General features: G+C 43.9%; 1 protein-coding gene across 4 annotated transcripts in view; it reads right to left on the bottom strand.

The window, feature by feature from the left end:
* Positions 1-14,916, bottom strand: part of nbn (nibrin) — a 92,057-nt gene that overhangs the window by 60,140 nt on the left and 17,001 nt on the right. For all 4 annotated transcript variants that reach the window (XM_068031631.1, XM_068031628.1, XM_068031629.1 and 1 more), the window contains exons 4-5: positions 12,960-13,119; positions 4,875-4,978 (exon numbers count right to left, since the gene is read on the bottom strand). In XM_068031631.1, coding sequence (XP_067887732.1) covers positions 4,875-4,978; positions 12,960-13,119 — 264 coding nt within the window. The remainder of the gene's footprint in view (positions 1-4,874; positions 4,979-12,959; positions 13,120-14,916) is intronic.

Raw genomic sequence — 14,916 nt, 5'->3', positions numbered from 1 at the left:
TAGAAAGGCACGGATTAATCAGGGACAGTCGGCATTGATCTTACTGACTTGACTACATTTTTTGAGGCAGTAACAAGGAGGATTGATTGAGGCAAAAACAAGAAATGCTGGAATCACTCAGCAGGTCGGGCAGCATCTGTGGAAAGAGAAGCAGAGTTAACGTTTCGGGTCAGTGACCCTTCTTCGGAGTTCACTGACCCGAAACGTTAACTCTGCTTCTCTTTCCACAGATGCTGCCAGACCTGCTGAGTGATTCCAGCATTTCTTGTTTTTGTTTCAGATTTCCAGCATCCGCAGTATTTTGCTTTTATTTTAGGATTGATTGAGGGTAGTGCAGTGCATGTTGTTCACATGGATTTTAATAAGATATTTGACAAGGTCACACATGGCAGACTAGTCAGGAAAGTAAAAGCCCATGGAATACAGGGAATATGGCGAGTTGAATCCAAAATTGGCTGTCAGGAAGCAAAGGATAATGGTTGACAGATGTTTTTGTGAATGGAAGGCAGTTTCCAGTGGCGTTCCACAGGGCTCAGTATTGGGTCCTTTGCTGTTTGTGGTAATAAATTAATGATTTCGACTTAAATGCGGGAGGAGTGATTGGGAAATTTGCAGATGACATAAAAATTCTCCATGTTGTTGAGAGTGAAGAGAATAGCTGTAGACTCCAGAATGATATCAATAGTTTGGTTGAGTGGGAGGAAACGTGGCAAATGGAATTCAGTCTGGAGATGTGTGAGGTAATGCATTTGGGGAGGGAAAACAAAGCAAGGGAATGCACAATAAACTGGAGGATATTGAGAGGGGTAGAGGAAGCGAGAGACCTTGGAATATATGTCCACAATTCCCTGACGGTGGCAGGACAGGTAGATAAAGTGAAGAAGGCATATGGAATGCTTTCCTTTATTGGCTGAGGTATAGAATACAAAAGCAGGAATGTAATGCTGGAACTGCATAAAACGCTGGTTAGGCCACAGCTGGAAGACTGCGTACAATTCTGTTCAACACATTATAGGAAGGACATAATTGCTCTGCAGAGTACAGAGGAGATTTACAAAAATGTTGTCAGGGCTTGTAAATTGCTGCTATGAGGAACGATCGGATAGGATAGGGTTATTTTCCTCAGAACAGAGGAGGCTGAGGGGTGACATAATTGAGGTGTACAAAATCATGAGGGGCCTAGATAAAATAGACAGGAAGGACCGGTTTCCCCTAGTGGAGAGGTCAATTACCAGGGGGCACAGATTTAAGGTAGAAGGATTAGAGGGGACATGAGGAAAAACTTCTTCACCCAGAGGGTACTGGGTCTCTGGAATTCACTGCCCGGATCAGTGGTAGAGGCAGAAACCCTTAACTCATTTAAAAGGACCTGCACCTGAAGTACTGTAATCTGCAAGGCGACAGACCAGGTGCTGGAAGGTGGGATCAGATTGGGCGGCTAATTTTTTCTACCGGCGCAGACGCGATGGGCTGAATGGCCTCTTTCTGTGCCGCACATTTTCTCTCGTTCTACGGTGTGCGCAGGAGACTGCAGCTACAGGGGAACAGCCATCAACCTTAGGAGGAGGACCACTCTGAGGATACACCATCCCGTGAATCTCCTGCACCTTCCACCAACGCAAATCATTTCACCTCGGTGGATAACTGCTCGGCTTTAGAATCAGGGTCACGAGCTGATGAGAGCAACACATACACGCCCGAGCAGATGGAGGACTGTGGGTGGCCAGGCCCATGCGGAGCCCCAGGCTGATGACGAGCTTCTGGTGTCGACAGCAGAGGGCATGCTGGAGTTGCAGAGACAACGTAAGGCAACATCTGGCAGAGATGCCAGAGTCCATGCGTAGGCAGGAGTGGATGATGGAGGACTCCACCCATGCCATGACTGCTGCCATGTCTCAGGCATGTCAGCATATGGCTTTCTCCATTGAGAGGCTGGCGACCCTCATGGACAGCAAGATCCAGCAGACCAGTAAGTGGACGCCGGGGAAGTGCGCAGACCTGCATACCATTGCCTTGTCCATGAGCACTATGCAGCAGTGGCAAGGCAAGTGAAGGATCAGGGGGAAATGAGCCTTGAAAGGGAGGAGGAGAGGCTGGCCTCCACATCTGGGGGCTCCAAGTTGACACCAGCTCCTCAACCCTTCCACCAGCGAGCCCAGCTTCAGCAGCTGCGATACCTGAGGAGAGTCCAGCAGCCGTGCAGGAAACCCTCAGGTAGTCGGGGCCCACCAGGCCTTCGGCAGCCAGAGGATGCCTGCCGAAGTCATCACAGGCCAAGGGCAGTCTGAGCGAGAAGCCTGCCTCCAGCCCAGCTGCTGTAGCAGGGATCACACCGCATAGGAGTACACACAAACGTATTAAGACCACCTAGCCACACTTGGGAGCCTACGGGTGTAAGAAATATGTAATGTATTGATTAATTAAAAGTTTTTCTGTGCCAATCATTAGTGATCATTGTTGTAAATACATTTTCCATTATGCCTTGTGAGCTGCTAATTTCCCCCATTATGCAATGCCAATGTGCCCATAGCCCTCATTAACATATATGTTCTCTAGGGGCAATAATACATATTTCAGCTGGTTGAAAGTCAGAGAATACAAATGAAAAGGACGCGACAGACTACATGCATTAAAGGTGAATCTTTATTAGATTCTCTGCGTAGACATCAGAGTGGCTGGAAGCGGGTGATTATGAGGTTGTCTCTCGCCACCTTGGCGCGTCGCTCAATCTGCCTGGCCTCTGTTGCAAGGTCTTCATCATCCATTGCTGCTTAGTCCTCTCCTTCTATGTCTTCTTGTCGGTGGAGGAGTGTCGCTCAGGCAACTCTGTCATGCAAGGCCTCCCCCTCTGCAGTGTTAGATTGTGCAGAGCACAGCAGATCACCATGATACGAGACCCCACCTCGCCGGGGTATACTGCAGGCCTCCGCCAGATTGATCTAGGCAGCCTAATGGTCACGCGTGGAGCCGTGGCAAGTGTTGTACCTCTCCTCCGTTGTACTGTGAGGGTTCCTCACAGGCATTAGTAGCCAAGTCTTCAATGGGTAGCCTTTATCCCTGAGAATCTATCCCTGAAGTTGAGCTGGGAGCCTGTAAAGCTGTGCCACCTGGGACTGTTGAAGTATGTAGGCGTCGTGGCTGCTTCCTAGGAAGCTTTCAGTGGTCGCAGACCATTTGAATGTTGATTGAATGGAAGCCCTCCTGTTAATAAAGACAGCTGGTTGGTCCCTGGGCGCCTTGATGCCCACGAGTGCAATCTATCACACCTTGCACCTGGAGAAATCCAGCAATGGCCCCAAATCCAAAGGCCCTGTCTGCCTCACTGTCAGGATCCATCTAGTAGTGCACACAGACGCCAGCCCTCTTGAACAGACATTGGTCACCTCCTTGATGCAGCAGTGGGCTGCTGCCTGGGAGACCTCACACATCTCCTGGAAAGATCCAGCCACATTGAAGTTTAGTGCCACTGTGATCTTCAGGGCCACTGGCATAGGGTGACCACCAAATCCCAGAGACTGCAACTCTTCCTGCAGCAGGGTGCATAAGTTGGTGATGGCCTTCCTGGAAAGCTGTGTCTTCACTGACAATGCCGCTCGGATATTTGGAGGTAGCTGATATGAATCCAGCACACTCTCTGACGTATGTCAGCACTTCTTGGCATGGCCGGCTGCTGTTGATCTTGTCTTGGAGCTTCACGAGCAGGCGGAGCAGACTCTCAGCCCTCCCTCCGTCTGAGATGCCGCATCACGCCACGGGGGTCTAAAAAGACAGGGTGCATGAGACCCATGCCAGCTGATCAGTGGGCCTGCAGATTGCTGCTGATGCAGAGATGACCCTGCCTTGACAACCGAGCTTTTGACAATTCTCTCAGTGGGGTCCCTGATGGTCGTCAGAGACCAACCTTGCTGATAGCCAACCCTCTTTTCCAGCAGTGTGAGCGAACATATCACATAGCTGTTTGGTAAACCAATACAGCCTCCCACAAAGCCACACTCACCCCTTGCAGAGCCCCCAAGACCACAAACCCCCTTGCAGAGCACACAGCAAAGCAGTCCGACAATGGCCTCCGAACCCCCTCTCTTCCCCTAAGCAACAATACTCAGGGGTGCCTCCCTGTCACAGCAATGAAGCCTCTCGCCTTGGTGCCACCAGGTTTTAACGTTTGTGAACCCCAAAGCACGTGTGTGCCGTCCACCATCCAATAAATCAACAGCCAACAATTAAATAGAGGATAATTAGGTTTAAAATGCATTTAGAAACGCTGTTCAGCAATTTAAAATAGCTTCCCATTGCGTCAGGAATGCCACCACGGTACTTTCTCATCGCTGACAAAACCCAGAACCAACCCAACAACGCCGGAATTCCGGGCAGACAGGTCTGATGTGATTCGCTGACCCCCCGTGCCACCATTCCCACCTTAAACAACCAAATTAAATTCTGCCGCAAAATTCACTGCCAGATTTCTTCCATTATAATGATGAGCACTGATAATCTCACTGTTACTTTCATCACAAATTCTGGGCCATTATGCTCACATCATCATGCACAGGTGCAATATCTTCGGAATGTTGCATCCAAACTTTTTAATATATAAAAGGTTGTAAAATACTTCCGAAAATCAGAAATAAAAAAAGGACAATAGTGCATTTATGTTGCTTGATTATTTTATTTTCCAGGTTATCATTTGACATTTTCAATACCATGTTGCTAATTGCAGTAGTGCTGCAAACTAAGTAGTAAAGGACTAATTCCCTGTACTGCAGTGATCATCATCTTTTGTTCTCTGTTTCTCAATTTCTAACCAGTATTTCAAACATAGCACATTTTTTGTACTTGTGCATACATAAAAGTGAAAATTGACAAATTTCGGTTACCTTTCTGGACTGGGAAGTCGCTGTCTACTCCGGATTGCCTCGGTAAGATGAACAAAAAATTCTGGTCTTACTATGGGTCGACAACAAATCATTGCACATATAGTCTTACGGAAAGAAAAGAAATTGAGATATTATTACAATTGGTACATATCAGCTAAACCAATACATGGCCAGTCATATAATCTAGTTTACTTCCTTATAGAAATTAGGCACAACTCAGAGTTTGTCAAAGAAATTAAATTGAGAGCTAACTGCTTTTATCCAAAACTTATTTAATCTATGTATAGCTAAGTCTTGATTTTAAAGCACATTTTGTCCATTATAATTAAAGCAACATACTTGAAAATATTTGTATGTGTTAGCTCACATTTTGTATTCACAAAGCAGTAACAGAAGAAATAGGCAATGTGACAATCAAACTTGCATTTATATAGTGCCTTTAACATAGTAAAACATTCCAAGGCACTTCAAATAAAACTTGACACTGAGCCACGTGAGGTGGTTTCAGGACAGGTGACCAAAAGCTTGAACAAAAAGGTAGGTTTTAAGGAACATCTTAAAGGAAGACAGAAATGTAGAGAGGCAAAGAGGTTTAGGGAGGGAACTGCAGAGCTTGGGATCCAGGCAACTGAAGGAAAGGCCACGAATGGTGGAGGAAAGAAAATCAGGGATGTGCAAGGAGCACAGAGGGTTACGGAGTTAGGGATGGGTGACACCATGAGGGATATGAAAACAATAAAGAGAATTTCAAATTGAGGTGTGGCTGGACCGAAAGCCAAGGTAGGCTAACAAGCATTCAAACGTCAAAAAGCTTGCAATGAAAAATTACTCAGGACATCTGAAAATAAACAATGCAGAAAGAGCAACCCTATCTCGCCACCATAAAAATCATCATTTTGAAGAATTTATACATATACTGATCAGAGTTTCAATTAGATTGTAAAAAATATTTCCTGGAAATTTTTCAGTTTATGTTTTAAAAAGAAAACAGAATGAATATCAGCGGGGAAAAAAGGTTCACTTTTTAATATATTTTTTCCCATTAATGTCAGAAGTATTTTCAATTGCTATGCTGAATGCGAAAGTCATGGTGGGGGTCATTGTGTTTAATCATATGCAGGTGGAGGGTGTTAATTAGGGTCTTACTTGAGTATATGTAAGGACACACTTACTGAAACTGGGTGAAGGTTTGAGCGAGAAGCTGTCTGTAATGTTTTTACTTTGTAAAATAAATGCAAGACTGAATAAAAATTGGCTCCAGCATAATCCTTCAATAACAAGCTTTCTGGAGTTTAATATTGAGGGAGGTTATTTATCTGTTCCACTGCATAAGGTTAATTTGCAATGTGACTTAGTCACCAGTCCACTAACAGTGGCAATCGTCCCAGATTTGCAGATTGAAGTAGTGGATTTGTGGCTAGGGAATGACTTAGCTGGAGATAAGGTATTGGCATCTTCAGTAGTTTCGGAAAAACCAGTTAAGAGGGCTGAAACTGAAGGTTTGCAGGAGAAATTTCCTAGAATATTTCCAGATAGTGTAGTGAAAAGATCCCAGGCTCATAAGATTAAACAAGACGAGAAGGATTCAGTTGTTGTGGAGAACAATTTGGGTGTTTGGTTGGCTGAGATTTTCTTTTAAGGATTCAGATGGGGATATTGGTGAAAAAGGCTCCAAGGCTAGCAATGGTGAATTGTTTAGAAGACTGTCTTTGATTGAGGCACAACAGGCAGATCCTGATTTCAGAAGTTTATCTCAAATAGCATGTTCTGAGGCAGAAGCTGAAAAGTCCCGAGTGCTATTATATTAAGAATGACATTCTAATGAGAAAGTGAAGATTTCTGTCCGAGGCCCGCTCGTGAGGATTGGGCTATAGTTCATCAAGTTGTTTTTCCCCCAGGGTACCGCAGTGAAATTTTGAGAATTGCCCATGAGATCCCAGTGACAAGTCATTTGAGTATTCAAAAGACTCAGGCCAGAATAAGACAGCATTTTTATTGGCCAGACTTGCATAAGGATGCGGCTGAATTTTGCAGAACTTGCCATACATATCAAACAATTGGGAAGGCACAGCCTTCGATTAATCCAGACCCATTGATACCAGTACCTGCTTTTGGCGAACCATTTGATAAGGTTCTTGTGGATCGTGTTGGTCCCTTACCCACAACTAAGTCAGGTCACAAGTTTCTCCTAACCATCATGATTTGTCCACTAGGTTTCCAGAGGACATAGCAAAAGTTGTGATTGGGAGAATTAATTCAGTTTTCACGAGATATGGATTAGCAAAAGAAATTCAGTCAGACCAGAGATGAAATTTCATGTCAGTGGTATTTTAAGAGCTCATGAGTAATTTGGAGTTGAACAGCACAAATCATCAACTTATCACCCACAGTCACAAGGTGCCTTGGAAAGGATCACCAAAGCCTAAGAAGTATCATAAAGACTTATTGTTTGGGTATCCTTATGATTTGGATAAGGAGATATCATTTTTATTATCTGTCACCAGGGACACACCAAATGTCTACTGGTTTAAGTCCATCAGAGCTGGTCTATTTGCATTAGGTTAGAGATCCCCTTAAACTCATTAAGGGGAGATTTTTTAACACAGAAGAGGAAACTACCCTTTTTGATTATATGTCAGAGTTTATCCTCTCAGACTATGTCAGAATTTCGAGAGACTCACAAAAGCGTGTGAGACAGCCAGAGAACATCACAAGATTTCTCAGCAAGTGATGAAACCCAAGTAGATAGAACAACTAAGGCATGCTGTTTGCAGCCTGGAGACAAGGTGTTAGTTTTGTTGCATTTGCCTGGGGAACCACTGAAAGCAGTAACTTAGTGAGGTCATAGAGTCATACAGCACAAAAACAGGCCCTTCGGCTCAACGTGTCTGTGCCGGCCATCAAACACCTAACTATTCCAATCCCATTTTCCAACACTTGGCCCGTAACCTTGTATGCTATGGCGTTTCACGTGCTCATCTAAATACTTCTTAAATGTTGTGAGGGTTCCTGCCTCTACAACCTCTTCAGGCAGTGCGTTCCAGATTCCAACTACCCTCTGAATGAAATTTTTTTTCCTCAAATCCCCTCTAAACCTCCTGCCCCTTACCTTAAATCTATGCCCCCTGATTATTGATCCCTCTGCTAAGGGAAAAAGTTTCTTCCTATCTAACCTATCAATGCCCCTCAATTTTGTATACCTCAATCATGTCCGCCCTCAGCCCCCTCTGCTCTAAGGAAAACAACCCTAGCCTTTTCAGTCTCTACTCATAGCTGAAATGCTCCAGTCCAGACAACATCCTGGTGAATCTCCTCTGCACCCTCTCCAGTGCAATCACATCCTTCCTATTGTGTGGTGCCCAGAACTGTACACAGTACTCCAGTTGTGGTCGAACTAGCGTTTTATACAGCTCCATCATAACCTCCCTGCTCTTATATTCTATGCCTCAGCTAATAAAGGCAAGTATCCCATATGCCTTCCTAACCACCTTATCTACCTGTGCTGCTGCCTTCAGTGATCTATGGACAAATACACTAAGGTCCCTCTGACCTTCTGTACTTCCTAGGGTCCTACCATCCATTGTATATTCCCTTGCCCTGTTAGTCCTCCCAAAATGCATCACCTCACACTTCTCAGGATTAAATTCCATTTGCCACTGCTCTGCCCATCTTACCAGCCCATCTATATCGTCCTGTAATCTAAGGCTTATCTCCTCGCTATTTACGACACCACCAATTTTCGTGTCATCTGCGAACTTACTGAGCATACCTCCTATATTCACGTCTAAATCATTAAGGTACACTACAAACAGCAAGGGTCCCAGCACTGATCCCTGTGTTACACCACTGGTCACAGGCTTCCACTCGCAAAAACAACCCTCGTCCATCACCCTCTGCCTCCTGCCACAAAGCTGATTTTGGATCCAATTTGCCAAATTGCCCTGGATCCCATGGGCTCTTACCTTCTTTACCAATCTCCCATGCGGCACCTTATCAAAAGCCTTACTGAATTCCACGCAGACTACATCAACTGTTTTACCCTCATCTACACATCTAGTCAGCTCCTCGAAAAATTCAATCAAGTTTGTTCGACACGAACTCCCCCTGACAAAGCCATACTGACCCTCCCTGATTAACCTCTGCCTCTCCAAGTGGAGATTAATCCTGTCCCTCAGAATTTTTTTCCAATAGTTTCCCAACCACTGACTCACCAGCCTGTAATTACCTGGTTTATACCTACTACGCTTCTTGAATAATGGTACCACATTCACTGTCCTTCAGTATCTCTCCTGTGGCCAGAGAGGATTTGAAAATTTGTGTCAGAGCCCTTGCTATCTCCTCCCTTGCCTCACATAACAGCCTGGAATACATCTCATCTGGGCCTGGGGAGTTATCGACTTTTAAGCCCGCTAAAATAGCTAATACTTCCTCCCTTTCAATGTCAATATGTTTAAGTATATCACAATCCCCCTCCCTAATCTCTACACCTACATCGTCCTTCTCCATAGTGAACACAGATGAAAAGTGATCATTTAAAACCTCAGCTATGTCCTCCAACTCCACACACAGATTGCCACTTTGGTCCCTAATGGGCCCTGCTCTTTCCCTGGTTATCCTCTTGCCCTTAATATACTTATAAAATGCCTTAGGATATTCCTTTATCTTTCCCGCCAGTGTTTTTTCATGTCCCCTCTTCGCTCTCCCAATTACTTTTCTAAGTATCCCCCTACACTTTCTATACTCCTCTAGTGGCTCCACTGTTTTCAGCCCTCCGAATCTGCCATAAGCCTCCTTTTTTCCCTGATCCAATCATCTATATCCCTTGACATCCAGGGCTCCCTGGACTTGTTGGTTCTACCCTTCACCTTAACTGGTACATGTTGGCTACGAACTCTCACTATTTCCTTTTTGAATGACTCCCAGTGGTCTGATGTAGACTTTCCTACAAGTAGCTGCCCCCAGTCCACTTTGGCCAGATCCTGTTTTATCAAATTCAAATTGGCCTTCCCCCAATTTCGTACTTTTATTTCCAGTCCATTTTTGTCCTTTTCCATAACTACCTTAAATCTTACAGTTATGGTCACTATCCCCAAAATGCTCCCCCACTGACACTTCTACCACTTGTCCGACTTCATTCCCTAGGATTACGTCCAGTACTGCCCCTTCTTTTGTAGGATTTCTACATACTGGCTCAAAAAGCTCTCCTGTATGCATTTTAAGAATTCCGCCCCCTTTAAGCCTTTTGCACTAAGACTATCCCAGTTGATAATGGGGATGTTGAAATCTGCTACTATTATTATCCTATTACTTTTACAGCTCTGAGATTTGCCTACATATCTGCTCCTCTATCTCTCCCTGACTGTCTGGAGGCCTGTAGTACACTCCCAACCAAACGCTTGCCCCCTTTTTGTTTTTAAGTTCTACCCATATGGCCTCATTTGAGGAACTTTCTAAATATTATCCCTCCTTACAACGGTAATTGACTCCTTGATTAACAGTGCAATGCCACCTCCTCTTTTACTCCCTCCCCCGAAGACTCTATACCCTGGCATATTGTGCTGCCAGTTGAGCTATTGGCTAGTACCCAGACAGACAGAAAGAAAAGTCAAAAGCTGTGTCATGTGAATGTGTTGAAATGATACTATGACCGTGAATCTTGTCAGCCAGTAAATGTATGTCAAATGACATACGAGGAGGTTAAGCATAGTGTTACTTTTCATGAACTGGATGAAGGGGCAGAGACTGAGAGCTCTCAGATTGAACTCCCTGCAGTGAAACTGGCAAACACAGAAGTGTTAGAAAATTTAGATACAGTTCTACACTATCTTTCTGAACAGCATAAAAGGGACATAGCTGAGCTGTTAGAAGAGTTTAAGCCATATGTGCAGATAAGCCAGGTCAAATTCCTCTGGCTATTCATTGAGTTGCTGTAGAGACAGATACACCCATTAAACAGAACCCTTATCGACTCAATCCTGATAAATTGGCTCTTCAACATTTTGATGTATAGGTTAATAATGGCCAAGGAGAAATAACTGTTTACACCAATCATAATCCATTAAGGTTTCTAGAAAAGTTCAAAACCAAGAATGCCAGATTATTTCAGTGGAGTTTAATGTTACAACCATTTACCCTAAAGATTGTACATGGTGCAGGAAACAGCAATGAATTACCGATGCTCTATCCAGAATTTAAAGAAAGGATATAAGGGAGGCAAACAACTCAAATATAAAATATTGCTGTTACCTGTGTTAAGCGTAAAATGTTAATCATGACACTGTTTACAAGGTTATATGTGATTATGTTTTAAGAAAAATTATTACTACGGTAATGAATTTTCTATTTTGATGGGAGGTGTTATGAACGCTGGACTTTGTAACATGATTATATTTTAAAAGGTTAAGTTGTAGTCTAAGACTTCAGGTGACCTCACATCCCACTGCTCAAGGACAAGACAGAAATCTTGATAACAAAGACAACAAAGAACACAGATCAAAGACTTTTTTTTTGAAAAACGAGACAAGGGTAACACCTGAAGAACAATGGGTTTCACCCTCCCAGACTTTCAGATTGTAAATAAGTGGTTCTGAGAATGCAAATGTACCGTACAGCTGTTAACACCTGAGAACAATGTAAGGTCCAGGTGGCTCTGCTGAAAACCAGATTTTGCATATTGGAAAAGAACAATTAGCTAGTGATGTTTGGTTCCAATAAATTTGACAGATTTTCTGAAGGCAGGCAGGTTGTACAGAACACAAGAAATAGGAGCAGAAGTAGATCATATGGCCAATCGAGCCTGTTCCACCATTCAACACGATCATGGCTGATCTTAGGCTTCAATTCCACTTTCCCGCCTGTTCGCCATATCCGATTCCCTGAGAAATCAAAAAACTGTCTTTTCCAACCTTAAATGTGCTCATCAGTTGAGCCTACACAACCCTCTGGGTAGAGAATTCTAAAGATTCATAACCCTTTGAGAGAAGTAATTTCTCCTCATCTCAGTCCTAAATGATCAGCCCCTTTACCTGAGACTGTGTTAGATTCCTCGACCAACGGAAACAATCTCAGTGTCTACCCTATCCAGCCGCTTCAGAATCTTGTATCTTTCAATGAGATCGCCTCTCATTCTTCTAAACTCCAGAGAATATAGGCCCAATTTACTCAGCCTCCATTCATAGGACAACACCCTCACCCCAGGGACCAATTTAGTGAACCTTCGCTGTACCGCTTCCAATGACCAGCAGTGGCAGCCTCAAAGCAGGATGTAAGAAAGGAAGACAACCAGCGGTGGCAGCTGAGAGAGCGAGCGAGAGAAAGAAAACACCTGCTCTCAGAAGCCGGATACAGCAAAAGGCTACGAACACTTCAACCTGTTCTCAAAGTTGAAGTTTGTGGAGAAGTAAAAGCCCAACAAGATCATCAGGAATCGTCTTATTGATGGATGTCCAGGTCGGAAGTGCTTGGAGAAGTGAGCGAAGAGGACATCTGGAAGATCCAACCCACTGCAACTGGGAGGAGTTTGGACTTTCAACCACAAAAATTTCACCATCAAAGAGGATTGTATAATGCATAAGTGCAGTGTGAGGGTTTTCAAGTGTTTGAATAAGTAAATATCTTTCTTCGAAATTTGGGGCATCAGATACTTACATGGAACTATTTAGTTAATGGGGATTTCTTTCAATTTAGTTGTTATAATAAGTCTTAAAATGTGAAATCTTGTCATGTAATTCTTTATATTGGTCTGGGGGGGTCATATCTCATAATTTTCACATTAACGATCTCACTGATGTCATAACACAGTGATGTACTGAAGAGAAAACAAAAGAAAATACTGTTGACGATACTGGGCATCTTACAGTTAAAAATTAGACACAGAACCAACTTTTGGGACTATCAAAAGACTATTTGAGTTAGTGCAAACTGATCTGCAGTAATTTCAAAACTAGCATTTTTTTTTATGTATAAAACTGAAATTGAAAAACTGTATTTGTAGTTAAGACGATTTGCAACTGGCAAGGTTTTATGTTTTGGCACACAAAACTTAGTAAAGTGAAACAACATTTTGCTTGATTCTATTTAGCTGACCTTCACAGTGACCTTTACTGATAACATGACAAGGTGAGTGTTATCTTCTGTCCAACTGCTGCTAAGATGACCTCCCAGTTGTTGAACTGACTGGTTCAGTGCGATTTTTCCTGGCCCATCCAAACAAGAACAGCATACAATCAGTGGTTCATATTCTACTCTGAGGGGGAAAAATATAATATGGGACATTTTAATAAACAGGAAAATCAAGAGGTAGCACCTGACACTACCATATTGAACTCCAACTTCTGTGTGACTGACTCACAGAAAAGTAATGAAGTTATTACATCACAATCATTTAAAAAAACAAACCAAAATATCAAAATCTGCCAATTTATGGTAGAAACAAAATACACAACAGGTCATGTGATTCCCTAGTAAAGGTGGTGAGTCATGCCCACAAAACTCAGTTTTGCAAACCATTGTTTCATTATTATTCTCTCCCTCAAGTGACTGACAGATAATTTTGTAGGATTGGAAGGTAGATACTCAGTTTCAACATCTTACAAATTTTCCAGATCAGGAAGGTTGTTTAATCGATGAACTGGTCATTCTTCTAAGGTCAAATGGAACCTTTTCTATAATGAAAAACATTTGTTACATGTTCCATTAATTCCTGTAGCATAAATAAAAGTTGTTTTATCTTTTTTCTTACAAGGGACATTATTCCAATTCCAATTCAAAAAGATGCGGGGCTGTATTTTACGCCGGCCGGCCGGTAGCTGGCCATCAACAAAGTCAGTGGCAAACCCACTTCCACCCAGCCCGGGGATCCGTCCCGCATTTTACAGGACCCCAGGCTTTAATTAGTCCGAGGCAGGACTTCCACCCGCTTGAGGGAGAAAGTCCTGCCTCATTGAGCTGCCGGCCAATCATCGGGCCAGCAGCTCTTAGTCCCAGCAGCGCCACCAGACACGGTGGCCACTGCTGGGACTGCAGCCCAGCCGAGGACAAGGAGCCAGGAGTGCAGGCAAGTTTGGTTTGCCTCGCCAGGGAGATCGGTCACGTCCCGGCGAAGGGGGGCCTCTCAGGTCCTGGGGGTGGTTATGGAAGCAGGGGCGGCCCTCAATCGGGTACCCTGTGCCCGTTTGTTAGGACCCAGCCCCGGAGCGCTGAGAGGCCGCCAGCTTTCACTTCTCCTGGACGCCCGCCCGCCACAGGTAAAATCCCTGTTAAGTGGCCACTGAAGGGTCTTCATTGGCCTGGGGCGGGCTGCCCGTTTCTTGCCCCCCATGGCCCACATAAAGTGGGGCGGAGGCGGAAGCGGGTCGGGAAGACCTCCCGCTCAATTCTATGCCATCCACCCGCCACCATCTGGCTTGCTGGGGTGGCATAAAATTCTGGCCGTGGATTTAATGCGATAACCAATTGCCATTAATTCACTTGTAAACAAATTCTATCACTTGGAAGTTTCTAGGTGATGGCAGATTTTAAGACAAGGATTAAGAGCCAGCAATGTTTCATTAACTATTGAAAATTTGCACTAAACAAGGTCTCACAAACAGAAACCGAGACAAATGGCCAAATAATATATTTTGGTGGTAATGACTGAAGATGAACATTGGCTGACATTGGAAGAACTCCCTACTCTTCAAAAAAAAAAGCACCACAGGATATTTTATATCTAGCTGTCTAGGCAGAAATGGTCTCATTTGGATTGGAGGGGAAAAGGAAATAAAGCAAAGCTCCATTAGCAGAATGTATTTATTTTGTCTTTTAAATACCTCTGGGTTCAATAGAACTGTTGCGTAGTCCAAAATATGGCCTTCTTTGGCCTCCGTGTCTCGAGACACAATGGGTAAGTGCCTGGAGGTGGTTTGTGAAGCAGCGCCTGGAGTGGCTATAAAGGCCAATTTTAGAGTGACAGACTCTTCCACAGGTGCTGCAGATAAAATTGGTTGTTGGGGCTGTTACACAGTTGGCTCTCCCCTTGCGCTTCTGTCTTTTTTCCTGTCAA

This window comes from Heterodontus francisci, chromosome 5 (genome assembly GCF_036365525.1).
Source record: "Heterodontus francisci isolate sHetFra1 chromosome 5, sHetFra1.hap1, whole genome shotgun sequence".
Classification (NCBI taxonomy): domain Eukaryota; kingdom Metazoa; phylum Chordata; class Chondrichthyes; order Heterodontiformes; family Heterodontidae; genus Heterodontus; species Heterodontus francisci.
The sequence above is the reverse complement of the archived record's forward strand: the minus strand, read 5'-3'. Positions and strand labels throughout refer to the sequence as shown.